The 24,852-nt window shown below is 44.6% G+C and overlaps 1 protein-coding gene across 1 annotated transcript in view; it reads right to left on the minus strand.

The window, feature by feature from the left end:
* GLMP (glycosylated lysosomal membrane protein) overlaps window positions 1–24,852 on the minus strand; it is a 107,062-nt gene that overhangs the window by 76,566 nt on the left and 5,644 nt on the right. The window contains exon 3 of the mRNA XM_078670074.1: window positions 4,694–4,894. Coding sequence (XP_078526200.1) covers window positions 4,694–4,894 — 201 coding nt within the window. The remainder of the gene's footprint in view (window positions 1–4,693; window positions 4,895–24,852) is intronic.

Below are 24,852 nucleotides of genomic sequence, written 5' to 3' on the forward strand. Positions count from 1 at the left end.
TGCAATAGGTCTCGCATTATGAAAGTTTGAGCTATTGGTATTGTAAATTACAAATTTTTTATTTATGTGTTGGTTTTGAAAATAGCGAAATTAATAGCTTTGTCATTTACAATGCCAATAGTTTTAACTTTCGCAAATGTGACACCTATAGCATTTGTAATGCAATATGTGTTGTATTTACGTGACTTAGATGTATTGATATTACAAATAGCAATGGCTTTTAATTTTTTTATAATTAATACGTTAATAAAAGTTATTGTAATTTATAATGGCGATAGCTTAAACTTTTGTAAATAACTTTTGTGAAGATTATGTTCAGTGTATTTTATTGTGACGAAAATCCAAGAACAGAAGTGAAATATTAACATCTTTTTGTGACATTTGTAATATAGCTTGAAACATTGAGAGAACATATTTGAACCAGTTGTTGTTGAATGGTTGCACAGATTGATGCTGTGGTGGCACTTGAGTCCTGGTTACCTGGTAGCGCCTTAGTGTGCAGCTCCCTAAATTATTACACTGAATGAGTTGCTATTTTCATCATGTGGCTGAACCTGTAATCTGTGTGTAGCAAAGGGGTGCTATGCTGTTGGAAACCTTGCTGAAGCTGATAAGCTGGAGGGTACTTTTAATGCCAATATCGGAGTCTGTAATGTAAAATGTTTGTAATCCGAGGGACAGCTCTGCAGCCTGTACTTAGACTCTGCATAAACAGAATAGTAGTGGAATCTGAAGAATAGTGCGGCAGAGATAGCCTATGTTTGGGGTCCCAGTAGTGAAATAGCAGCAGGCGGCAGCACAGAAGGTTAATGTGCCTGCTGCAAAGAAAATGTACCTGAGCGTAATAGGATGGAATATATGAAGCTCTGTGGTTATACTGAATAAGCAGCTACCTAGGTTATGCCATCTATTAATGTAATAACTGCACTTTCACAATTGCTTTATTAACCTTCCTGCTTTCTCAAATTTGCTTGAAAATGCACGATTTTTCTTCTCTTTTTTCAAAATTTTCTTGGGGAGGGTTACCCCCCCCAAACCGCCCTTATGGGGTTCGGGCTCGCTCGCTGCGCTCGCTCGCTACGGTGCAGTATGCAAATCAGTTTGCGCCTCACCACTTTCAAATGTCACCAGCCGCCCCTGCTAATTCTTACCACTGTTGGGTATGGGGAGAACCCACGATTTAGGAGAGAGGAAGTGTCCTGCTGTGTCATATTACCCTTCCCCCTCCTCCAATAATGGTAATGAATAGCACATTACACTGGTGTCCTCGTGTATAATTTATGCAACAACGTTTTTTTCAAGTCATTCATTTAAAAAAGATATTTAACAAAAAGCAGAACGCATGGGCTTAATTTAATTTGCACTGTAAATTGAAACTTCATAAAAAAAAAACTTGCGACTATTAGCAGAGTTGTTCCCTAAATAAAGTCATTCTAGCTTACAGTTAATGAGACATTACACGTGTTTTTTCTCATCAGTCTCGCTGTACTGTAGTGAATAAGTGCGTTTATTAGCACCTAAGCAATATGTAATCTACAGAATGTCGGGTTGAACGTTCTTTTTTGACGTAAAGTGCACTTGTCCGCTCTTCTGCACAGGATCAGAGAGTCATCCGAGGTAACGCTGTGATGTATTTTAAAGGGTAAGCTGAGGACCAATGTACAGTCTACCTTAATAGACCTGCGGGTCCTTACCTGACCCAACATTCTGCGTCTCGTGCCCATTTCTGAAGCTGTGTCAGAGGAAGCTCCAGGCATGATGCCAGCACAGCCCACCCAAGCAGGCAGCACGCTGAGCCGTGTATCCTTCAGTCATGGGGTGCCCAATGAAATTTCCGAAACAGATCAGCTTGTATTCCCAGTGTAAGGGCCAGTACGTTGTATGAGTGTATATGGAGTCAATAGGATAGCCCAGGGGGTTAAGGGCTCGCTGTGATCTTGACATTCAAATCACAACATGGTTGAATGGTCGGTTCTGCTTTCTAAAGCGTGCCAGTTTCGGCTGGATAACAGCCCAGTTCCAAGTGTTCTGTGTAAAGGTTGAGTGCAGATCAATAATTGTAAATCTTTCAGATGTCAAATCTCCTCTTTTCCACCCGCGGTTATCAGAGATTTGAAGTCCAGTTCATCTCATTTCAAATTCCAGTTTACTACATGTTTCGGAATGGAAAGAAAACCTGGACCGGATGAATTACCTTCTCACGATTACACCTGGAATACTGGATGACTGTGGAGTTTAACACCTTCAGAGCACTGTTCACTCCTGCGGTGTCACTGCCTGACACTTTTATACCACAGACTTCTCAATGGGAAAAAGAGCTGCGGGGGTGTAATTGATGCTGTTGGCTAGCGCTTAGAGGTCTCACTCTTGGGTGTAGCCCTTCATCTAGTACTGCCAGCTACACAACTCTGAAGGAATCGCACACAGCGGATACCGTGTAACAAGAAAAGCCACCATAACACAAAAAAGTTTTTTTCTGCTGATGTCTGACTGCTCTGTGAAGCGACGGTACAAACGGCAGCATTGAGCTAAAGCGGTTTGTAGCTTTCGTTAGTTCGAACAGGCATGAGAGGCCATTCGTTTTCGAAACAAAGAGGAACAAATAGCAGAGAAAAGGAAAAACAGGAAGCTGGCCCCCAGTCATCATTTCTAAGAAAATTAGGACAAATGTCGAAACTCTACTCTTGGCTAGATGCCCGGAGGTGGTGTAGTGGGGGCGGGGAGGGGGCGCTGCGTCATCATAAACAGTTATAGCGGCAATTTCTGCAACTGCAACCGAGGCAAACCTGCCTCAAGCAGGGGTCCCTGCTCAGATAAGCGGGAAGCTCCAATTCCTCTGCTTTCTCACAGGACTCCCCACAACACCCCCTACAGCCAAAATGTATTATGGCCAGTCCCGTAACTTCCTTCCCTACATATACTGCTTTAGCCAACCCGCTTCCCCCTGCTACTCACATAGGCGTCAGACAATTTTACATGACATGCAGTGCTTAATTTGTAAAAAAAAAATATATATAAGTGCGAGGGCCCTTGTCCTAAGGCCACTACTACAGCTTCCACCATCAATTGCCCCTGTCAGCGCTGACAATGACAGTACCAACACAACTACTAAGCTCACACTAGTGCAAGTGACAATTCCGACTATTCCATGCCACACAAAACTGTAAGAATGGCTAGGGTGGGAGATATTAGTCATGTGTAATGCATATTAAATTATTAAACAACTGTGGCGAACTGTTAGAAATGCAGATGTTGACAATTAGGTGCCGGTCACCGGAAGCCACCGGCACAAATTAAGCATGGACCAATTGGACCCATGCCTTGTGGATAACTATGACCCAGTCCTGCTATTCCAATTTACCGCACTTAGCATGCTGGGGCTTGCAGTTCCATTTTTCTCGTGTCAAATATGCGCCTACAATTTCCAGCATGCTCGTTACCGCTGACTGAGAAAAGTGGGCTGTTTCAAAGTCAAGCTCATGGCGCGGCGCCAGTTAACAAGCAGTGAGTCCCCACCAAGGACCCAAGCCGACCCTTTTTGGTGCATCCTCCCTCCGTGGCAGTCTCCTTGTGCTGTGATTATACACAAGTCCAAACTCTGGAAATCGCAGTTTACACAAAAGAACCTTTGAAGTCAATACTATAATGTCGACTGCAATGTTGTGTTGCCTCCACCCCTCACCCCGTTTGCGATCCCCTTATAATTAGGTGCACGGTATTATGCGACAAAGCGTGCCTGATTTTGCTTCACGGTTTACTAAATTATGCAGCAAGAAAGGGCAAATTACGTACCGGAATAAGACACATTCTGTGGCAGTATTAGGTTCCTATTTTGTCATGGTGACGCACGTTGATCCAATCTAAGTATAAGTTTCGACTCAACAATGCGGGTTTAACACTTAAATATAGCAACTGAGCAGTGACCCTTGCAAAGGGTCTGCCTCGGCGCAGCCCCATATGTTTTTACATTAAAGTTTGATCCATTTGACTTAGAAACACATTTTTGTTCAAATACGTAACTTAAGCATCAGATGATAGATACATTATGTGGCGTCTGTGGCACGTTATGGTGAGTTACTTCGAGTCCGATTAATTAAGTGGACCATTTTATAATGCATCAAAGCCTCAGGAGTGGCTCGAATTCCAGCTGTGCCATTTCCAAACAAGCCTAGAGAGAAGGGGGGTGTGATAAGCATGAGGCGAGAGACGGCCTGGCGGCCGTCAAAGTGAAAGCCGTGGGCAGTGAATAAATTACGGGAGGAGAAATGCCTGAGGCACAGCGCACGCTGGGGGATGCCTGTGGGAGGGAGGCTCGTGGCTTTGATGTGCACGCGTTTTTTAGGTCAATGCGCTTGCGCATTGAGCCTTGCTTTTCACGGGCACAGCATCAAATCGCCCGATGGTTAAGCTCTGGTTAAGCCCCAATATCTCTCGCAAGCTCAATGCGCAAGCGCATTGACAAGCTCGACCTAAAAACTACACGAGTGGTGAATATGCAGGACTGTGAAATACAACTCAATAGTAGGGAAACAGAAAGGTGCATAAACAAATTAATGTCCACATCAAAGTGCTATTTGTTTCGTTCACTACTAACCAACCTTCAAAAACCAAAATCAGGGGGCATACATGTTTTCGGACACAAAAAGTTCTTATTCAATGTACCCTGAATAGCTGTTTACAAATATATTCTTACCCTAAAAGAGATGCTGCCATTCTGGAAGTGGCTAGAGTCTGAAGCATTGGAACCACGGAACACTGCTGTCTGAGTACCTGCATTGAAGATCCAGACCCCATGCTCCCAAACAAGGTCCTCCAGATTGTATGCAGGGTAGAAATAGGACTTTGAGATGTGAGTGAAGTCTGCAGTGTTGTTACCATCGTAATACTCAAAGACCTACAACAACAATAACACATCATTGTACATTACAAAAGCAGTTTTGCATCAATGAAAAAATTACTTATATTCGATAAAAATCTTTCTGGTGGATACTCCCTTTACTCCATCTACCTGCAAATTCCTCACCTGTTGAATTATCCTTAGGAGCCACGCTGGATCTGGAAACTTACAATAGCTCTCCTTTGAAAGTAGGGAGTGCGGGCTCAGTCACAGTGCCAGAAGAATTACCCACAAGACATGACTCGAACCATAGGGCCCCAAAATCTATTCCCCCTCTATTTTTCCCATTCCCTTTAGAGGAGGAGATGAGGAATCAACAAACAATTTGAGACTGCAGTGTAAAAATCTAGGCTGGAAACTTTTCAAATGTGGTTTAGACAGTGGAGTGGGCGAGATTGGGAAAGATTACTCGCCTCTTTAACAGATTTGGAAGTAGACACCCTTAAACAGGGGAGGTTGTTGTGAAAGACAAAGAAAAGCAGAAAAGGCGGCAATATATCCTTTGATGATGCTCACTGCACAGCCCTCCTAGGTCAGAGAGAGAGCGAAACAAAGAACCTCTGATAGACATTCCTTCAAGGGATGCATGCTCTGCACACCATCAGATAAAACCATCTACTTTCAAAGTGGACTCACTTGATGGAGGGGCAGCGGCCTGAGAGTGCTTCATGGACCACTTCCCTTTGCCCCAGCTCAATCACCAGGCATAAAGATGGAGGTTCAGAAAGTTGGGGTGCAGCACCTTGCCCTACGACTGGGAGAGGTGGTCTGCTTTAGGAAGTAGATGCAGCAGGAGACACAGGCAGAAGTATATAAGGCCTGCATACAACATTCTTCTTAGCCAGTCTGTGGCAATAAAAATTATTTGGACCTGGTCCTGGCAAATCGTTCTTATACCCCAGGAATCAAGGGTAGGAAAGGAAACATCTAGTTAAGTGAAAAAGTTCCACCTCAACTGACAAGTGACCCACAAAGCTCTTTGTAGAAGATACCGGAGGGCACAGAACTACTAACAATGGGCATTGTCATCAGTGGACAAGAGATCCATCAGAGGGGAAACATCCTTAACCACGATGTATAAACAACGACTTACCGGAACAACGAAGAGTGAACAACGAAGAGGGCTGAACCACGAAGGTAACATCCACGAACAAAGGAACAACGAAGGATGGAACCACGACTTTTAGAACACCGGAGCATGCTAGGAAAACGTTTAAAAGGGTAGATGGAGGGTGTGGGGGGACTCCCCCCACAAATACAATTAAAAAAATATATATAGTTAGAAATATAAATGAAGATTAAAATCGTAATAGTTAAAATTCAAATACAGCTAAGGTTGTTAAAAAAATTAGTTTACATTTAAATTACCGGTTTATGTCAGGAGATGGTAGTGTTGCTTTGATTTTAACAATTGTAAATGCTTTATATTCACGAAAAGAATATGATCAGTGTGCTCGTTTTAGTAAACAGATCTTAACTAGTATTTTAGAAAAAAAAGGCATTAAAACTAATTGTTTCGTGGTTTAGGGAGTAGTGGTTTGAAATGTAGTGGTTAAGTAATGGTCGTGGTTTAGCCTTCGTTGTTCCAGAAGTCGTGGTTTAGGCAGTAGTTGTTAAGTCATACAATCCCATCAGAGGTGTGCCTAACAGGGCAAAGATTACTGGGCCACCTATGGGTATAGATGCCACTGGTGGTAGGCAAGCTGACGCTGACTGAGACTGTCAGCTCTGGTGTTCAGAGAATAGGCCAGATAGTTTGAGATTAGTCAAATCCCATGCTCCTACGCCTAAATCCAATCCATCAGCACTTCCCAGCATCTGTGCTCTGTCCCGAAACATCAGAATCGTATCCTGTATGTCCTGGATCCTCTGGGGAGGAGTTAAAGCTCAAAAGAAAGGATGTGTCCGTTACGGGCTTTATGAACACGAGGCACTAAAAGGGCTTTAGTTAAGACTTGTTCATTAAAATGAAAAGCCCAAATTAAACAGCAGGATTGAGTCATCCGAAAGTGGTCCCACACCATCTTCAGACAGGCCTGTAGAAAGGAGGATGCCCTGTCCTCCCACCAGCCACACATGCTCCATCAATGGGAGAGCTGAAGTGGCTTTCAAAGGGATGCAGAAAAAGAGGATGAAGAGTGTTGCTGTGCCTGATGAACCCTGCCTTTGCCTCTGCACTGACAGAGCTCATTTTGTTGCCTGGGAGGTTTGAAATTAAATTGTTTTGAGAACATTAAAAAATTATAAAACTATCTATAATCCTTCAGAGGTGAATGGAGGCCCAAAGATTGGGCTGCAGGTGTTTCCTCCTTAAACCTTTTCAGGGAAGCGTCCTCTGTTTCTGAAGAGCGGGGCTCAGTTGAAAGGCATATCCAGCTATGCCGCTTGGCCATCGCCTGAAAGGCCTGTTGATCAGAGCTAAGCATGCCTGCATAATGATACTTATGAGCCTAGCCACAAAATATTTGGTGCAGATTGTCTAGAAGTGTACTGTCTATGACAGACTAGCTCACCAAAATACAGATTCTGGCAAGTTGGAGACAAACACTGCATCCGTATCTCACATAACATGCTTATATCTTCCCAGGAGGCAGGCAGCACTAGGCACAAACAGGGCCAGGTTGCTTGTTGAAGAAATATTTTTCTCCACTGCATCCAATTTCTTAGATTCACTATCAGGTGGACTTACTTGGAATGCTTCAAAGTTTTGTTTTGAGCAAGATGATGGAAACGCTACTGGACTCCTGGGTGAAGGATGCATCAGCAGTAAGGCTGGGTTACGCCGACCCAACTTATATCTCTGTGCCACTAGACAGTTTACTGCAGGAACTGATGTGGACTTTTTCCTTACCTCATTCCCTGGTTTCTTGGATACCTCATTTACAGTCAGTAGTGGCTCAGCTGAGGATGTTTGAGGTTGTAGGACCTCAGTTAGAATGGTCACCCCAGACGCTTAAGTAGACAGAGGCATTCTAGAATGCAGGCTACTTTCCTCAGGACAAGATGAATAGTAGTTCAATACATGGAGGTCTGCCCTGAAGAACTACTCCATTTTTTTGTCAGGGGAAGTGTACGGTCCACTTACGTTCTCCAGGACCAAGTAGAACGCTGTATCAGGAGTGGGTGGCAGCAAATGGGTTGCTTCATTACTATCATGCCGTACCGCTTCTGGCACTTTAAGATGATCGGAGTCAGTGCTGAAAACGTCAGGCATCATCTGCCTATAATACAGGCATAAAAAGGCATCTCTCGGTTCCTATTTATACCTTTTCTCCACCAGTATTCACTGGGCCTCCTTCCTATATGTCATTAGAATAGCTGCAGATTTCGGTATGGGCTACTCTGTAGGAAGCACTGATGTATGGGTGTCAGTGATGGGTCTAGGTTAAAGATATAGGCACTGGGATGACTCCAGTCAGCAGCAAAGGTGTTCCTCCCAGAACAAAGGTGACGTATGGCACCAGTGGAAGACCCACCAGAAGAACCCCAAGAGGAGCTAGAAAGGTCCCATGGGGCCCGGTGGTGTGCCAGATGGAACAATGCATGCTGGAACATCTCCAACACTGCATGGAAGAAGAGGGCAGGAGCATCCATGGCAACCCTGGGTAAACCGGAATCAGCACCATTAATATCACAAATGAATAGAGGGATGGAACAGGCCACAGGGTTGGTGCTAAAGTAATATCTACTAACACTCATTCAGAAGACAACTCTGCAGGAGATGGAGGAACGAGAGAGGATTTACTTACCTATTGACTTCGAACAGAGACAAACAGTCTCCAGTTTTCCTCTTCTTCTTGCGTTTCTTCAGTTTCTCTCAACAAGACTTAAGATGAAGGTGAGAAAGGAGAACCAGAGGGGGAACCCAACCTGGATCAAAACCCGTGTCGAGCAGGACACTGCTCGCATGACAAAGTCCTGCTGCTACCCCAGGACTTTCGATAGATCTCCTGGGGGTTCAAAATGGACATTTGTCCTCTGCAGGCTGAATAGGGCTTGAAACCTGACTTCTGGATAGGGTACAGCCCCTAAGCACTGCACAGGTTAAGAATTTTGGAAGAAAAAAGCAGCGAAGAAAGTTACCAAGTGAGAACAACAATACGGATAGAAGCTCCAGATTGAGACAAAGAGTGAAGACATTCTTAGGATTCTTATTATACTATTCAAAGTGTGCTAATAATTTTGTGATAATTATGTAATTATGTGGGAAATAGTAACAAAAGGTGTAAATTGTAAAGCAGAGTTCCAAGAAGTGTGAGACATTTAAAGAGGGAGGGTGTCTGGAAAGCACTGTATTTGGGAATTTACAAAAGAGAAAGAGCATACTTTTCACACATACTATACAAGTAGGCTTGGAGTAGTGTTGTCACATGTTCAAAGTAAAAAAAAATATAGCGTAAAAGGAAACTATTCAGTGGTCGGTGGGATCCAAGCAGGGTGCAAAGTAGGCTCAAGTACAATCAATGAGACTTTGAGGGTGTAGTTGATCTGCAGAAAATACACCCAACTGAAGAAAGTCACCCTGTACTTGACAGACAATCAATATGAACATTCTTTGGATTACAGTGAAAGAACAAAGAATTCCAAAGCAATTGGTCATGGTCCTAATACGGCTGCAGCAAAGTACTTCATCAAGGGTCAGATAAGGAAAAGATGATGAATGCACCAGCAACATTGCAATTAATGCAATGGCCAACTAGGGATACAGCCTAGTTCAAATTTTATGAAATTATAAATGATGTAAGATCATTCCTATCTGGCATTAATATGGAAGGGAAGTTGGGTGATGAAAAAACTGTGATTCTACTATTTGCCAATGGTGCTGTATTCCTAACACTAAAGGAACTCAGAATGTGTCATGCATTAAAAGGCTTTGGAACATACTACTACAAAAAGAAACTCAGATGAATCCAAGATAAAAAATAAAAAAATTACGATTATGAAATAAAAAAGACCCACCTTGAATACAATGTTACGCTAAACAGGGCTGAAATAGAAAGTTACATATTTTGACTACTGACATAAAGCTTGACAACAACTTATCATGAGCTCAACAAAAATGAAGGTAGCATGAAACAAACCATGGGAACAACACTCCGCTGCAAACGCAACGTTGAGGATAGGTCCAGTAAAAGCCATCCTAGACGTGTACAGAATTAAGGCAGTGGCAGCAGAAACATAAGGTGCAGAACTATGAGGGTCACTAAAAAATGCCAAAGATACAAAAGAAAGGTTTCAAAAGAAAACTACGGCTTGGGCCCCCACCCAGGATCATAAAATTGGAACGTGGACTCCACACAACAGAAGGCATAACCAGATGCAGGCAATACTGTTCTTGGATAGTATACATTTAAATTCCCGCGTAGAGACGATGCAAAAGTCCGTGTATGGCGTTATTAGCATGAAAGTATCGAAAGAACAGTTGCTGGATAAATCAAGTGGAAATGACTCTAAAAATATTTGGCTACTGCATATTGGGGAAGAATTTAAGAACATTGTATGCAACAAGCATACCAGCCATCAAAGTCGATTTCTTGCAGATGAAAGAAAAATGTGATTGCTAGTGGTGCCAAAAGGAGCTTCTTTGACAAAAACATATTTGGCATTAAAAACCAACAATTAATGGCAAACCCAATAGGTCTGGCATTGGCTATCAGTCTTCTGGATGTGTAAAAAATTGATTTTCATATTTTTTGCAAAGCGTACACGTTGGGGGAAGATGCAGGTTTCCCCTCAATTTAAAAGAGAATATATTCTCGATCTTAAAAAGCACATATTACCGTAATAGCCCATGTCAGTAAAGAAGTGCTTTGTGTGTCTGTGTGCTCCTTGTGTGCCGTCACTCACAGTACAGTTAGCCTATGCCAAATGTGGTCTGGCCCACTGCCTCATGCAGTTTGATGTAGTGGGCAGAATAACAATGCGAATGGCACGCTAAGAGGCCATAGCGGTACAAAAGGGGGTGGTGATGGACGGAGCATCTGAACCAATCAAACACTCACACCCAGTCAAAAGATCTGGGTTTGATCCATCACCATTCTTTAGCCCACTCTGCCACCCCAGTTCAGACATGGCTATATGCAAATCAGTCTGACCCTGTGCCTCATGGGAACAGTCCAGCCCGAACTGCCAAGCCATGTCTTTCCTGGACCGGAATCAAGCATCCTAGGACCGGTTTCTGGCTATCAGCCGTCTTCAGCCAGGATAGCTTGACTCCAGTGGTGTGGAGAGCATGGGACTCACGTCTGAGCATACCCATCCCACTCGGGGTGACAAATGCAAAACAACAGTTGATGGACAGAATGCAGAACATTGTCATATATTCACCCCAGTACAGAGATCTGGGCCTAAATCCATCGTTTTTTTGCACTCCACACCACCCCAGTTCAGACATGGCCATATGCAAATCAGCCTTGACCCTGTGCCTCATGGGAACAGTCCAGCCCGAACTGCCAAGCCATGTCTTTCCTGGACCGGAATCAAGCATCCTAGGACCGGTTTCTGGCTATCAGCCGTCTTCAGCTAGGATAGCTTGACTCCAGTGGTGTGGAGAGCATGGGACTCACGTCTGAGCATACCCATCCCACTTGGGGTGACAAATGCAAAACAACAGTTGATGGACAGAATGCAGAACAATGTCATACATTCACCCCAGTAGATGGATCAAACCCAGATCTTTTGACTGGGTGTGAGTGTTTAATTGGTTCAGATGCTCCGTCCATCACCACCCCCTTTTGTACCGCTTTGGCCACCATAAGTGTGGCAGGGTATGCTCAGACGTGAGTCCCTTGCTCACTTTGCCACTGGATTAAAGCAAGCCGGGCTGAAGACGGCTGGAATGCCAGAAACCGGTCCTCGGAAGCTTGTTTCCGGTCCAGGGAAGGCATGGCTTGGCAGTTCGGGCTGGACTGTTCCCATGAGGCACAGGGTCAGACTGATTTGCATATAGCCATGTCTGAACTGGGGTGGCAGAGTGGGCTAAAGAACGGTGATGGATCAAACCCAGATCTTTTGACTGGGTGTGAGTGTTTGATTGGTTCAGATGCTCCGTCCATCACCACCACCTTTTGTAACGCTAAGAGGCCATGGCTGAAGAGGGCTGGCTGAAAGCTCATATACGTACTTCTAGCCAGAAATTTAGTAAAATCAAAAGATCTTATCTAACCCTAGACCTAAAAATGGCCAAGAATCTTAGCTCAACACCACCAGCACCAGGGAACTGACTTTTCATGTATTTAAAATTTGAGGTTAGAAGTCTAATTCAAATATTTAACATGGAATGCTCAACTAAAGACAGCTGCAATGGTTAATGCACATGCAGGCTGGGAGGACTAGGGATAATACCTTACTGTAGGAAGGTAGGATCCTTCTGCATGGTTACCCCCACTTTTTGCCTAGTGCTAAACTGTTATTGACTAGTCTGACTGGAATCCTGCAAATCAGGACTCCAGTCCATCTGCTTTCTCCCTACATTTGTTAAGTTCAGTACTTCGGTACATCCCAGTTTGGATACTAGAGTAGCCTTATACGTCTCTAGTATATGGTCCTAAGGTACCTATGGTATAGGTACCCCAGAGGTCCCCCAGGGCTGAAGCATGTATTAGACCTGCTCTCTCCCCCAGCAGCTACGCTGTTGTGCCGCTGCCGCAGTTTCACCTCTGCTAGTAGGTGTTTGAGGCCCTTCTCCATCCGCAGGCTGCTGCCTGCCCTCATCCCTGGTGGTACAGTGGAAGAGCCTTGCTCTTCTGCTGGTCTGCTGCTGTCCGTCTCTGTGCTAGTTTGTTCTGTCCTTGTTAGTGTTTGGTATTGTGCCTTTGATGTCTTGCTATTGTGCCTTTTTTCCTCTTTGTGCCTTTTTGCCTGTTTTTCTGTCTTTCCTGTTGTTCCTGTTTGTGTCCTCCATGCCTGTTTCCTTCCCGCCGCTGCTGCCCCTCCACCTGCCGGTTCGCGCTCCCGCCTCCCAGCTGCTCTTCCCTCCTCCCTTTCCTATTTAATGGCGGCCGCTGCTCGGGTGTCCAAGCAAGACCTCTGACATCCTGGTCAGAGACCTGCTCTCTCCCCAGCAGCTCCGCTGTTGTGCCGCTGATCCCATTTCACCTCTGCTGGTAGGTGTTCGAGGCCCTCCTCCACCCGCAGGCTCCTGCCTGTGCCTCATTCCTGATGGTCCAGTGGGAGAGCCTTGCTCTTCTGCTGCTCTCCGTCTCTGTGTCCCTTTGTTCTGTTCTTGTTGGTGTCTTGTTATTGTGTCTTTTTTCCTTTTTGTGCCTTTTTTTCTGTCTTTCCTGTTCCTGTTTGTGTCCTCCATGCCGGTTTCCTTCCCGTCGCTGCTGCCCCTAAGGACGCTCCCCCATGCCGGTTCCCGCTCCCGCCTCCCAGCTGCGCTTCCCTCCCCCTTCCCTATTTAAATGCGGCCGCTGCAACTGGGTCATGGTCGAATTGCCCAGATAAGTGTCTAATTATGGATAGCATGGCAGGCAGGAGGTTGCACTAAGTTTTCAGGATGCAGAGAATATAAAAGTAAGAAGAAATAATTTAGTGTTTGGAAACAGTGAAGTGTCGAGGTGGTCTCATCTTAGAGAGGTTGGTACACTTTTAATGTGAAATGAATTGTACTGTTTTAAATGTGCACTTGTATAATTAATTATTTCAATCTAATAAAGTATCGTTTGATTTGGTTAGTGAGCTTGGTGATCAAGGAATTGGTGAAAACACGTATTATAATATCAAAGCATCACTTTCCTTTAAGTGTTTTCTCTGTTTCTACTGTGAATGATGGGTCAAATGTTGTATAGTATGGAGCTCGTTCTCTATTTGCCGCCACCGCCAAGAGTCAGCTTTTCTTAATCTTACCTTCTGGGGGCATTGTGGACATAGGAGCCGCCACAGCCGAGAGACACCGGGGCCATTGCAGCGTGGACGGATGCCGGAGGGGAGGCAAACTACACCTCCCAGCGTCCCCTGCGGCACGCACGCCACTGACGGCTGCTCAGAGCGCCAGGAGGCGCCCAAAAGGACGCTCAGGCTCCCGCGGTGAGGAATGCGCGCTGGAGTGCCCAGGCGCTGCCTGGGCGAAGTCCGGACCAAGGGCGGGCCCGTCCGCGCCCATCGTAGCCAGGAGGAGGCAAGGCGGAGCCACCCCCTTTCCAAAGCCGCATCGGTGCTCCCAAAGATTCGATCAGTGATATTGGAATCTTAACTGGTGACTTTATAAGGCCAGACATATCTTTACATTCCCATTGGTTAGTTTTTCTTTTTTTAGGGGAACTCAGAGTTAAACTTGTTACATGATATTTTTTTCTTCTTTTTGTGGGATTATTGTTTTAAGGCAAGATTGTGATATTGTTCAAGCGCTGTAATTATGGGGATGCGTAGGATACAGGTAAATCAGGACCGGGCTTTAGGCAATGCAAAAGCAACTGTAACTACCATGGATGCCTTACTGTCTAGAGCTGCTACATTGATAGACAGGGACCTTTACATGGTAAATAGACGCCTTTATAGTTCACCTACCAGTGGCCTTTTACCTCTTTTGGATGGGGTTAATATTCAGCTAAATAATTGCCCTGATGAGGTTGGAGGTACTATACATACACAGGGGGAAGGTAGTGACATTCAAGAGGTGGTTGTGCTTACCCCTGTTTTGGAGTCTCAGCAGGACGTCCTAGCTATGCCCTTGTCTTCTGTTATTGTGGCAAATAGGCAGGAGGCTGTCCCAGCACCTCTTAGTAGAAAGGATGGGGAAGGAAGGGCGACCTCTACTACAAATACAGAGGTTACTGGCGACAATAATCCGCCGCAACAAGTGGGGGGTGCAGGTTCATCAATTGGGAGTACAAAGAGAAAAGGCAAAACAATGGGCAGTCAAGCCAAAAAGAGTAAATCCAATGTAACGTCAATTCCAGCAGCAGAAACTAAGGTATCACCGACACCAGTTCCTGCTGCGATTGATCTCCCATTGATAGAAGTGTTTTAATCCGCACTATGCAGCATATTGGAAGATAAACTCCGCCCAATTATGATTAAACTACATAACATTGAGCAAAGTATAGCAGATCAGCACAATACTATACAATCTGTTCAAAATCGAAGTAGTACTGTGTCAGCCCCTTCTGCTATAAATAAAGAACTCCCGAAGGTACATATAGATGGGATATCTGAAACCCCTCGCCCTCAAATTAATTGTGCACCTGCTGTTACAGATGTGAGTCTTAACTGCCCAGGAGGGCTGAATGACAAGGCTCCTGATTGTTTAACAACAGATGGAGCACAGGCAATAAAGCAACATGGTGCAGCTCTTAGTGTAGTGGGAAAGAACGGGGGCATGTTGCAGGGGTACACCAATGACGTTCAGCAGAAATTACCTATGATTGATCTACTGCCGCAATCAACACCGTTGGTGGCTATCTAAGGGAATGTGCAGTCTCTTCCAATGGGCACAAAGGAGGACTTTTTTCAGCTTAAAAATAAGGTTACACATTGGCTGTCCTGTAATATTGATGCTGGCCCTGCGATTGCACGCAATATTATTATGGTCCGTCGAGTTGCTTGGCTTGGAAGCTCTAGGAAAACTAGGGAGGGGGACTGTATTGTTGTGAATTTTACTAATCCGCTGTCCGTAGAGAGAATTTTTTGGGAGGTAAATGCTAGTCCAGCAAAAAGGGGCCAAGGTATTCAGATACTACCATTGGGATACTTTTATAAGGCTATGAACCCAAGACAGATTAATTTTAATTCAGCACTTTATACCAGGCCTCAAGAGTTGGTGAAGACGTCCAGTACCGGGTAATTTAACCCTTGGGTTGAAAGGCATAGTTTACGGAGGGATTGTCATCCCCTTTCTGTTGTACAGGGGCCAAATAGATTCGCAGCTCTGTCAGGGCTGAATGACTGCGATTGACTAAGTAACAGCTCAGAGCTCTTAGAATCAATGGCCCAGATACCTGCACCTGTTGATTCTATTTCTCCCGATGCTGGTTATCTGGATAAAGTACTACCAGAGATACCTACTGCTGAGTTATCAGAGGCCATAACTGGTGCAGGGCCAACAGCTCAGGTGGAGCGAGTAATACCAATCCCCGTGCTACTGGAGGATCTACCTATTGTAGTTCTAGGGGACCGACCCAAGATAGAGGACTACAATGTCCTATCTTGGAATATTACTGGGCTGGCAGAGAAGATTGTAGACCCACTATGGATGCAGTTCATCTGGCATTTCTCCGTGATCTGTCTTCAGGAGACTTGGATGGTGAGCTGCAACATATTTTTGGAGGGGTATAAAGCTTTTTTTTGTCCCAGCAGTCCCAGCAACTAGTGGAAGAGCCAGGGGTGGTTTGGTTATTTTTACATCCCTGTCCCTGAAATGCAGGATTAAGGATATCTCCTCTGCCCATAGCGATTTCCAAGCGATTATTTTAAGGCAAGGAAACTCTAGTCTATGTTTGATCAATTTCTATAATCCAGTATATAGACAGGGGGTTTGTAAGATAATCCAGCTGAATAGCTTTGTCAAACAGTATTGTGCCCCCTTTAGAAACAATCTTATGATAGCAGGCGATTTTAATGTTCACCCGTGTGGGGACCCTGAATGCATTAGTATGGGTGATATGGGCTGTGCAAGGATCCGGGGTCTTAACTTTGAGCATTCGCCACGGGGAGACACACTTAACGATCTGCTTGACGAATATGACTTGTCTTCTACCATGTGCTTTGTAGTAACATCCAGTAAACAGATGGTTCCGTCTTTTAAAGGTCGCAATGGTGGATCTTTTATAGATCATATTATGATATATCTACAAGTATTCAGCCCCTTTTACTAGGTTTTTCAATATTATAGAGAGCCTTCAGTGACCATAATCCTGTGTGTGCGCATTTGGGAGGCAGCATTTTGATAAGGCAGGACAGGGTGGTACAACCAGGCACCCTGAAGCTTACTAATGGTAGGCACCGCCTTAAATGGCCCAAGTAACTCCATCCCTTTTTCACGAAAAGGTTTGTGAATCTTGTGCGGAACCTTATTCTACTGCCAAGGGTATTCTTAATGCTTTTAAAGGGATTGTCTCCAAGGTGGGGGCATTGTTATCAGTCCTGGCACAAAGAAGGTTGGGTGACACCCAAAGTGGTTTGATCCATTATGCTCCAAAGCTGCTAGAGAATTAAAGGCCGCTTTGAAAGCGAATCCCAGGAATCAATCCCAGATTCGTATTCTCCGTATAAATTATAAAAAGATATTGGCTAATCGTAAGTCGGAACTGAAGGAGGCCACTTGGCGGGAACTCCTAGAACCTTCCACATTATGTAGCAGCTCTAGATTCTAGAGCATTGCTAATGTACCTCTCTTTGAAAGGGACGGAGCCGAGGATTTGGGCACGAATATAACAGAAGAGGAATAGGTGTCTCATTTCAGTTGTATCTTTAAAAAAGTGCCTCAACCTTATCCCGGTTGCAACCAAGAATTCAGGAAAAGGACGTAGTTGTATTCACTCGAAGAGAAGTGGAGGAAGGTATCGTTAGTCTCTCGTGTAATAAGGCATCTGGCCCAGACGGCATCCCACCGGACCTTTTTAAATGTAATCCCTCTCTCTGGGCATCGATCCTGGAGGCAGTGCTTAATGCTGCGGCGAAGGAAGGATGTCCAGAGTCATGGGGTGTCTCCTCAATCGTACCCGTTTTTAAAAGGGGTGATCGTAACAGCACTATGAATTATAGACCGATTTCCCTTATCGACTCCCTCGGTGGAGTTGTTTTAAATAGATTGGCGGCATGGACGGAAGTAAATAAGGTTCTCTCAGATATTCAGTATGGGTTCCGCCCAGGTCACCCTACTCTGGCGCAATGCCTTAATCTCCATCGGATCCTCGGAAAGTACACTGTTGCCCGCCAGCGGACAATCTACATGGCCTTCATGGATCTTTCCTCCGCTTTTGACTGTGTCAATCGGGGGAAGATGTGGCAGTCCGTGAGGGCCATGGGGGTGGAGGCAAATTTGGTGGACTTTCTGATGGATTTGCATAGAGACACTAAGGCAAACATTAGATTCGCCCAGGACTTGAGGGTTTCTAGGGACTTTAGCAAAGAAAGGGGTGTTCGGCAGGGGTGCATACTAGCCCCTTTTCTTTTTAACCTTTATATTAATGATCTAGATAAAATCTTTGCAGAAATGGGGGCTGATTTCGCATTTGTGGGACGCCAGGGACCGCCAGTCTTGCTTTATGCAGACAATGCAGTTCTCCTGGCCCGCACCCCAAAAAGCTTACAGATTTTGCTCGACACTTTCCGTAGGTTTATGGCCGATCATGATCTGGCCATAAACAATTCGAAATCCTACGTAATGCAAGTCGGGCTGCGCCCCAAGAAGCTGTACTCCTGTAAGGTGAATGGAGAAAAAGTACCTATAACATGGACTTTCTCCTACCTGGGTGTTTTATTGGATGACTGCCTGGGTTGGGGTCCTCTACTTAGGAAGAAAAGGGGGGGAAGTGTCTAGGACTAACGCAGCCATCTTTAACTTCGCTACAAAAATGGGCAAGCGCCCGATAGCGGCGATGTTAAAAATTTACAAATTCACTCCAGATATGGAGCCATACCGGTAGTGGCCTTTGTCGGCTCACAAGCGGTTTTTACTTACTAGGTTCCGACTGGATTATTTCCATCTTTTACTTGCCGTACCGAAGGGGTGTCACAAAGGAAAAGTGTTAGCACCCTGTGGCTGCGACAGTCTGTCTCCACAGGATCTGCTACACTTTGTGTTTTTTATGATGCCCCTCGGAGGCTCTTCTTAAAATCATTTTTTTTTTTTTTATTAATTTTAGCCAGGTTCGCCCCGCTCTCTATTTTATGCAATTTTTAAAGCCAGAGTGTATCTCATTTGTGGTTGGTTTTTTGAAATCTTCCTTAAGGTACAAAAACTATGTGGATCCCTAAAAAGTGGCTTGTTGTATTTTATGAAGTGACTTTTTAAACCTTGATGATGTTATGTTCATATCTTTTTAAAATTTGCTGTATGTATTGGGATATTTGTATAATATGTCTGGATATGTATACTTGTACTTTTTATATTTTTAAGAATGAATTGCAAACTTTTTATGGTTTTCTAATATGTAAACCGAATAAAGTATTTTGAATGAATGAATGAATGCATCTCATTCGAAAGTCTTGGTGCTCAACATCAACTATCTTGGCTGTGTTCCTAATCTTCATTAAACCTATTCTATTCTTATAATCTGAATGGCTTCAATACACATTTCTTCAATGATCCAAGTCTGTCAGCTATGTTTGACAGAGATTCCATTCACCATCACTCTTATATGCTATCCAATAGTATACTAGAGTCTGTAGAGGACCCATACAACATAGTGGTATTATATTGCTCTATGCAAAAACTGAAGCAAATAAGCGGAGACGTGTAAAAAGCCATTATAAACCAGGATTCAAACAGCAAATCAGAGCTAGGTGAATACTCTAAAGATTATGTGAGCATGGAAAGGCACGACAGGCTTTGAGAAGAACAAAATCCTTTCTTTCTATGTCCCAGTTTGAGTTTTGTAAGCAGAGAAGGAAAGTGGTTATAATACGGCCTCTTGTGTATGTGCCTATTCTGCTTTGGAACACTGATGCATATTGGAAAGCATTGAAAAAGAATCTGGAAGGACTTGTAGTTGCTGGGTTATATGCAGGTTCATTGAATGTTTCCTTGATTTGCTGGGCACTAGCGGTGCAGTTTCTGAACTTCTGTAGAGACATTGTTCCTCTTACCTCTAGTCTTTTGGAGTGCCTCAATACTGTCACCATGTAGAAACTGATACCTTTGTAACCAACATCGTTTGTTTGTACTCATTAGAGATCTTGGGCCAATGTCTTTCTTCTTGACAACATGTTTTAGGTGGAATCCATTGTATTGCTGCATGTACTGTCACAAGGAATTCTTTTTGAAAGTGAACCTCATAGCATTCAGTACTTTTATTGCACAACATCCAACGTTCATAAAAGATACTATACCCAAGCATTGTTAGAAAGCTTGCAGACTAGGTTAACATGCTCCACTGTCGTCTGGCTGACTCAGCACAAATGCATGCCACATCTGACAAGCCAGGTAGACCTTTAGCCTACCTATTGCATCAGGAGCACCCCTATTGGCCAATCCACACCATACGCGATGACCAGAGCCGCATACCCCACACGTAGCTCGATAGTCATACGGCCATGACCAAGCATTATGCAACACTCTATGTCTACCACCCACAGATACCACCTGCAGATTAGCCCCTTCCTCGGTTCAAAAGAACCACCTGCGATTTCCCTAAACCAATACATGGCGCTTGAGTCCCCCATCACTATTGATGAAGTGCGCGTAGCTTTAACACTAGCATGAGGTAAGGCGCTGGGCCCCAGCTGGCTCCCAGTGGAATTTTTCAAGACGTACGCTGATACACTGGTCCCATACCTACATGCTCTCTATACTCTACACTAGAAAGTTCTTTGTTGCCAGCTTCACTGCGCTCGGCCAGCTTAGTCTCATTGTTGAAGCCGGGCAAAGACTCCACAGCCTTGGGCCTATAGATCCTGTAGCTATTCTAAACGCAGATTATAAAATCCTGGCGAAAATACTCACAGACCGTCTCGCGCCCCTCACCCCTGCCTTGGTTCATCCAGACCAGAATGGGTTTCGTAGCACTTCCCTCAATCTTCGTAGTTGTTTTTTTAGAGTTTCAGTGTATGTACCGCTCCGCTGGCCACACTCTGGGTGCCTGGTTTTAGACCTCAAGAAGGCCTTTGACTCTCTTGAATGGGATTATTTTTTTGCTGTTCTGGCCAAGTTCGGTTTTGGGCCCACATTCATCGGCATGGTCAGGCTGCTTTATAAACACCCGACTGTCCGTGTGAAAACGGATCCTTACATCTCTTAACCTATTGCTTTGGACGCTGGGACTAGGCAGGGCTGCCCCTTGTCCCCACTTCTTTTCTTCCTAGCAATGGTGCCCTTGGCGGAATACGCCCGCACTCTGGTAGATGTGGGCATACCTCTAGGTGATGGAATCCACACAATATCGCTGTATACAGATGACATCCTGATGTACATGAAAGATGTTCACGCTATTCCATCCTCATTGGCTCACACTCTATTCCATCCTCATTGGCTAACACTCTGAAGTCGTTTGCTGATGTGTCTGGGCTGCGTGTCAATGCGGCAAAGTCCTCTTTATACCCCTTTTCAGAATCCACCTAGGACCCTTTTTATACCCTAAATGGGAACCAAGTAATGTGGTGTACCGATTCCTTTCGATACCTAGGTGTCCGCATTTCTCAGCGAGAAACTGACCACTTCGACAGAAACCTAGGTAGAACGACGACTGCCATCCATGATCAGCTCACCTTTTGGGGTACCCTCCCGCTATCTGTCTCTGGTAGGATCGCTCTCACCAAAATGGTGATCCTTCCTCTGCTCCTCTATTACTTCCCTAGCCTGCCCCTCTATATCCCCCCTCCTTTCTTTAATGGATTAGAGAGAGCGATCAGAGATTTTATCTGGGGCACCTCCCATCACTGCGTTTCCATTAATAAGCTTTACTTACCTTGCAGCTCCTAACATAACATAAAATGTGTATTTGTATTTGTAAAGCGCAAGTTTACCCCGTCGGGGTCTCTTGGCGCTGAATAACAGATGTTTATTGTTACCCAACTCAATGGTACTCATTTTATCGACCTCAGATGGATGAAAGGCTGAGTGAACCCACCGGGATTTGAACCTGTGACCATGAGGTCGAACACAGGCCCCTGCAGTGGATGCATTAGTCCACTGAGCCACCAGAACTGGCTAACTTAGAGAATTACTATCTCGCTGCACAACTGCAACAGATTGCCAGACGGCTGGCCTCTCTACAACTCACTGACACAGCCACACTAAGCCAGCCCCTATCATACCTTTCCCTACTTCACCTGTTTCACCCTTGCTCAAAGCATGGGGCCATAGACTCCCTGTTGCTCAAAGTAACACAAATGCTATTGCAGAAGCCTTTTTGTCACCCGAACCACCATACCATATGCCCCCACTATACCACTTAAGGGAACGCCCAGAGAACTGCAGATCACCACGGAGGCCAAGCTACACAACTGGGAAGAGGCAGACATCCACAACACTGGAGATCTCTTCCGGGATGGGGGCCTCATACCATCCACTGTGCTTGTCTTAGAGGAGGGGCTGCACCTGGGCTGCTTCTTCCTACACCATTCCCTTATAACAGCCATAGCGGCTCGCTGGGGAGACTTGACCATTGAGCCCTCCACACATTTCACGATTCAGTACCTGCATGTAATGGGTTCCGGGGGGCACCTAACTCGATTAGACAGCAATCTGCAATCTTGTTAGATCCTCTGAAGCTACATTGAGAGGCAGACTTGGAACGCCCCTTCAGTCACTCTGAATGGGCGGCTGCCTTAGAGAGTCTCACTCATATACCCCGCAACCAGCGCTTCCGCTAGATCCAATTTTTTGTCATACACAAAGCGTATTTTACCCCAGCTAAAATTAATAAGTACTTTCTCTACACATACATTGCCTGCCCTCGTTGCCAGATGGTTGCTGTAGACCTTTTACATATGCTATGGCACTGTCGCTACCCTTAGAAGATACTGGAGCACGGTGGCCGGCGTCCTTACCCGCTGCACGGAACGTGACCTCCCGTTTCACTGGGAAACATGTCATCTGCACCTCTTCACCAGCAGTAAAAAACACAAAGTCACATCCCACTTTCTGGATCTGGGCTTGGAAACTGCCAAGCGACTGATCACCGGGAGATGGAAATCCCCCGATTCCCCTCACGCCCTGGCGTGGTGTCGCTCTTTACTGACATGGGCCAAAGCAGAGAGCAGTGCCCTGCACAGGGAGACTTTGCTGGGTTTCGGCAGATTTCCACTGGCGGCCAGTTGGGACGCAATATTGGCAGGCTTGCTGGGTGACAGTGCCATGGATTTGGGGGGTTAATCCCAAGATGGGGAGCCGGCCATTGAGGTGACAAATTGGGGGTTCCCATTCATCCCTACAGAGCCAATGCGTATCGTTACTAATGGTCTCTTTCACAATTAGTCAGTGGTTATTCATATACCACATGCATCACTTATTTGCTAATTTGTGCGGTGCTTACGTAGGGGGGGTTTAATGCGGGTGGGCATAGTGGCGGCATACCACTAATAGTTAGTCCTGTATTATGCTTTATTCTTTTTGTCCTAATTTTACTATACCCCATTTCATCTGTGTAGAATCTGTTTATGAACAGTGGTGCAATGCACGCATTCGCATGTGATATTCATGGGCATTTACATTCTTGTCAACACCCTTATCTCATCATTATACATTATTTCTTTAAGTGTATAGATTCCATACTGTGATGTCCTGCAGATTCGAACACCCCCCTATTCCTGGGGTCATTCATGGTGTTACTCTGTATATATACCACTGTCTTCATTTGTTTCCTCATCGGAAAAGTAATAAACAGACTTTTCCACACAAAAAAACATGTTCCGCTGTCAACAATGATCTCTTACTGGTTGAAAAAGCAGAATGTTCCCTCAACTCTTCAGGAAATAGTGAATTTACATCCGTGCTCAAACACAGCTTACTCTTTGGAAGACATCAGCCAAAATAGATCAATCAATAGCCACTGTGGGGAACCAGCATTTCAATAATTGCTTACAATGTCTTGCATATCCCCTTTAAAGTTTGAATGTTGCGTTCTTCTGCCCAGAGCAATAAATGGGTTGAGAGATATTTATGGCAGCGATCAGCTAAATAAGATTCAGGAGAGATAATCGAAAGTTCACCTAGCTGGAATTATCTAAAGTCATCTGTGAAATGCAGTCTTGTTCAGAATTCAGGTATGCCTGGTTGATCAGAATGTCAAACAATCACAGACAAGTAAGAACATACAGCTTGGGTATTAGTGGCAAGTTAATAAAGTATTCTAATCATGAACCCATGCTGCAGCTCCCACCATAGACAAACCTCCATATCACTTTAGGAAGACGGTAAATCTCACTTGAAATCAAATATCAAAGGTTGCCTCTGAATGGCTCATAAGATGTGCATGTTTAATTATCAAGTGCACTTGAGGTCCTGTTGTTAAAAGAGTTCATTGCTATATTTAAGCTTTTTGCACAGTTTTTGGACAAACCAAAGCTGGAATCCTTGGGTAAGGTGCTTGAATCAGAATGTGCTCTAATTCCATAGGAACTCCTACTATGTTCCCACTGCCCCTTGCTAGTCTGAACTGGGTTTGCCATAAGTTTTATTTTGTGCCACCCTGCAAGGTCTTTCTAATTGTTCTCGGTGAATCTCCTTTGCCAACCTTACGACACATTACTAGGTTATACAAGAGCTCAGGTTACGCTTACAATTCAGGTTAGGTTTCAAAGGTTATTGTAGGGAACAGATGATCTACTTCCTCTGTTAGTTATTGAGCATCATATTTTGTTGCAGTTACCTGCCATTATTTGCACTGGTTAATCTGATGTAGCACCACTGATTGACTGTCAGTAATCTTGCCAATTTTGGAAGGGGATTAGTGCATGCAGGACTTTAGAATGTATTATTTTAATGAACTTGTCATACAACAGACTTGTTACCCTTGATTTGGCTGTAGGTAGAAACAACCATACCCATCCGGTGCCTATTTTGTTCAATTGTTAATATTATTCTTTATGCTCATAATTGTGTTGGTTCGATGATGTGCATTACGATCAGAAACAGTGCTGGTAAATTACAGTAATCAGGACATGTATTTACACAGATGACATGAATAGAAACCATGATGGTAGAAGGTGAAAGCGGAGCTGTGAGGTCGATTTAATGATGTCTTGGTACATATACTGGTTGATGACCCGTACTACGAACACATTATGCTGTAATGCTAGACATCGTTACAAAGGCAACAGTGAAAATGAACACCCTCTGTACATACCCAAAT

This window comes from Lissotriton helveticus, chromosome 12 (genome assembly GCF_964261635.1).
Source record: "Lissotriton helveticus chromosome 12, aLisHel1.1, whole genome shotgun sequence".
NCBI classification, from domain to species: Eukaryota; Metazoa; Chordata; class Amphibia; order Caudata; family Salamandridae; genus Lissotriton; species Lissotriton helveticus.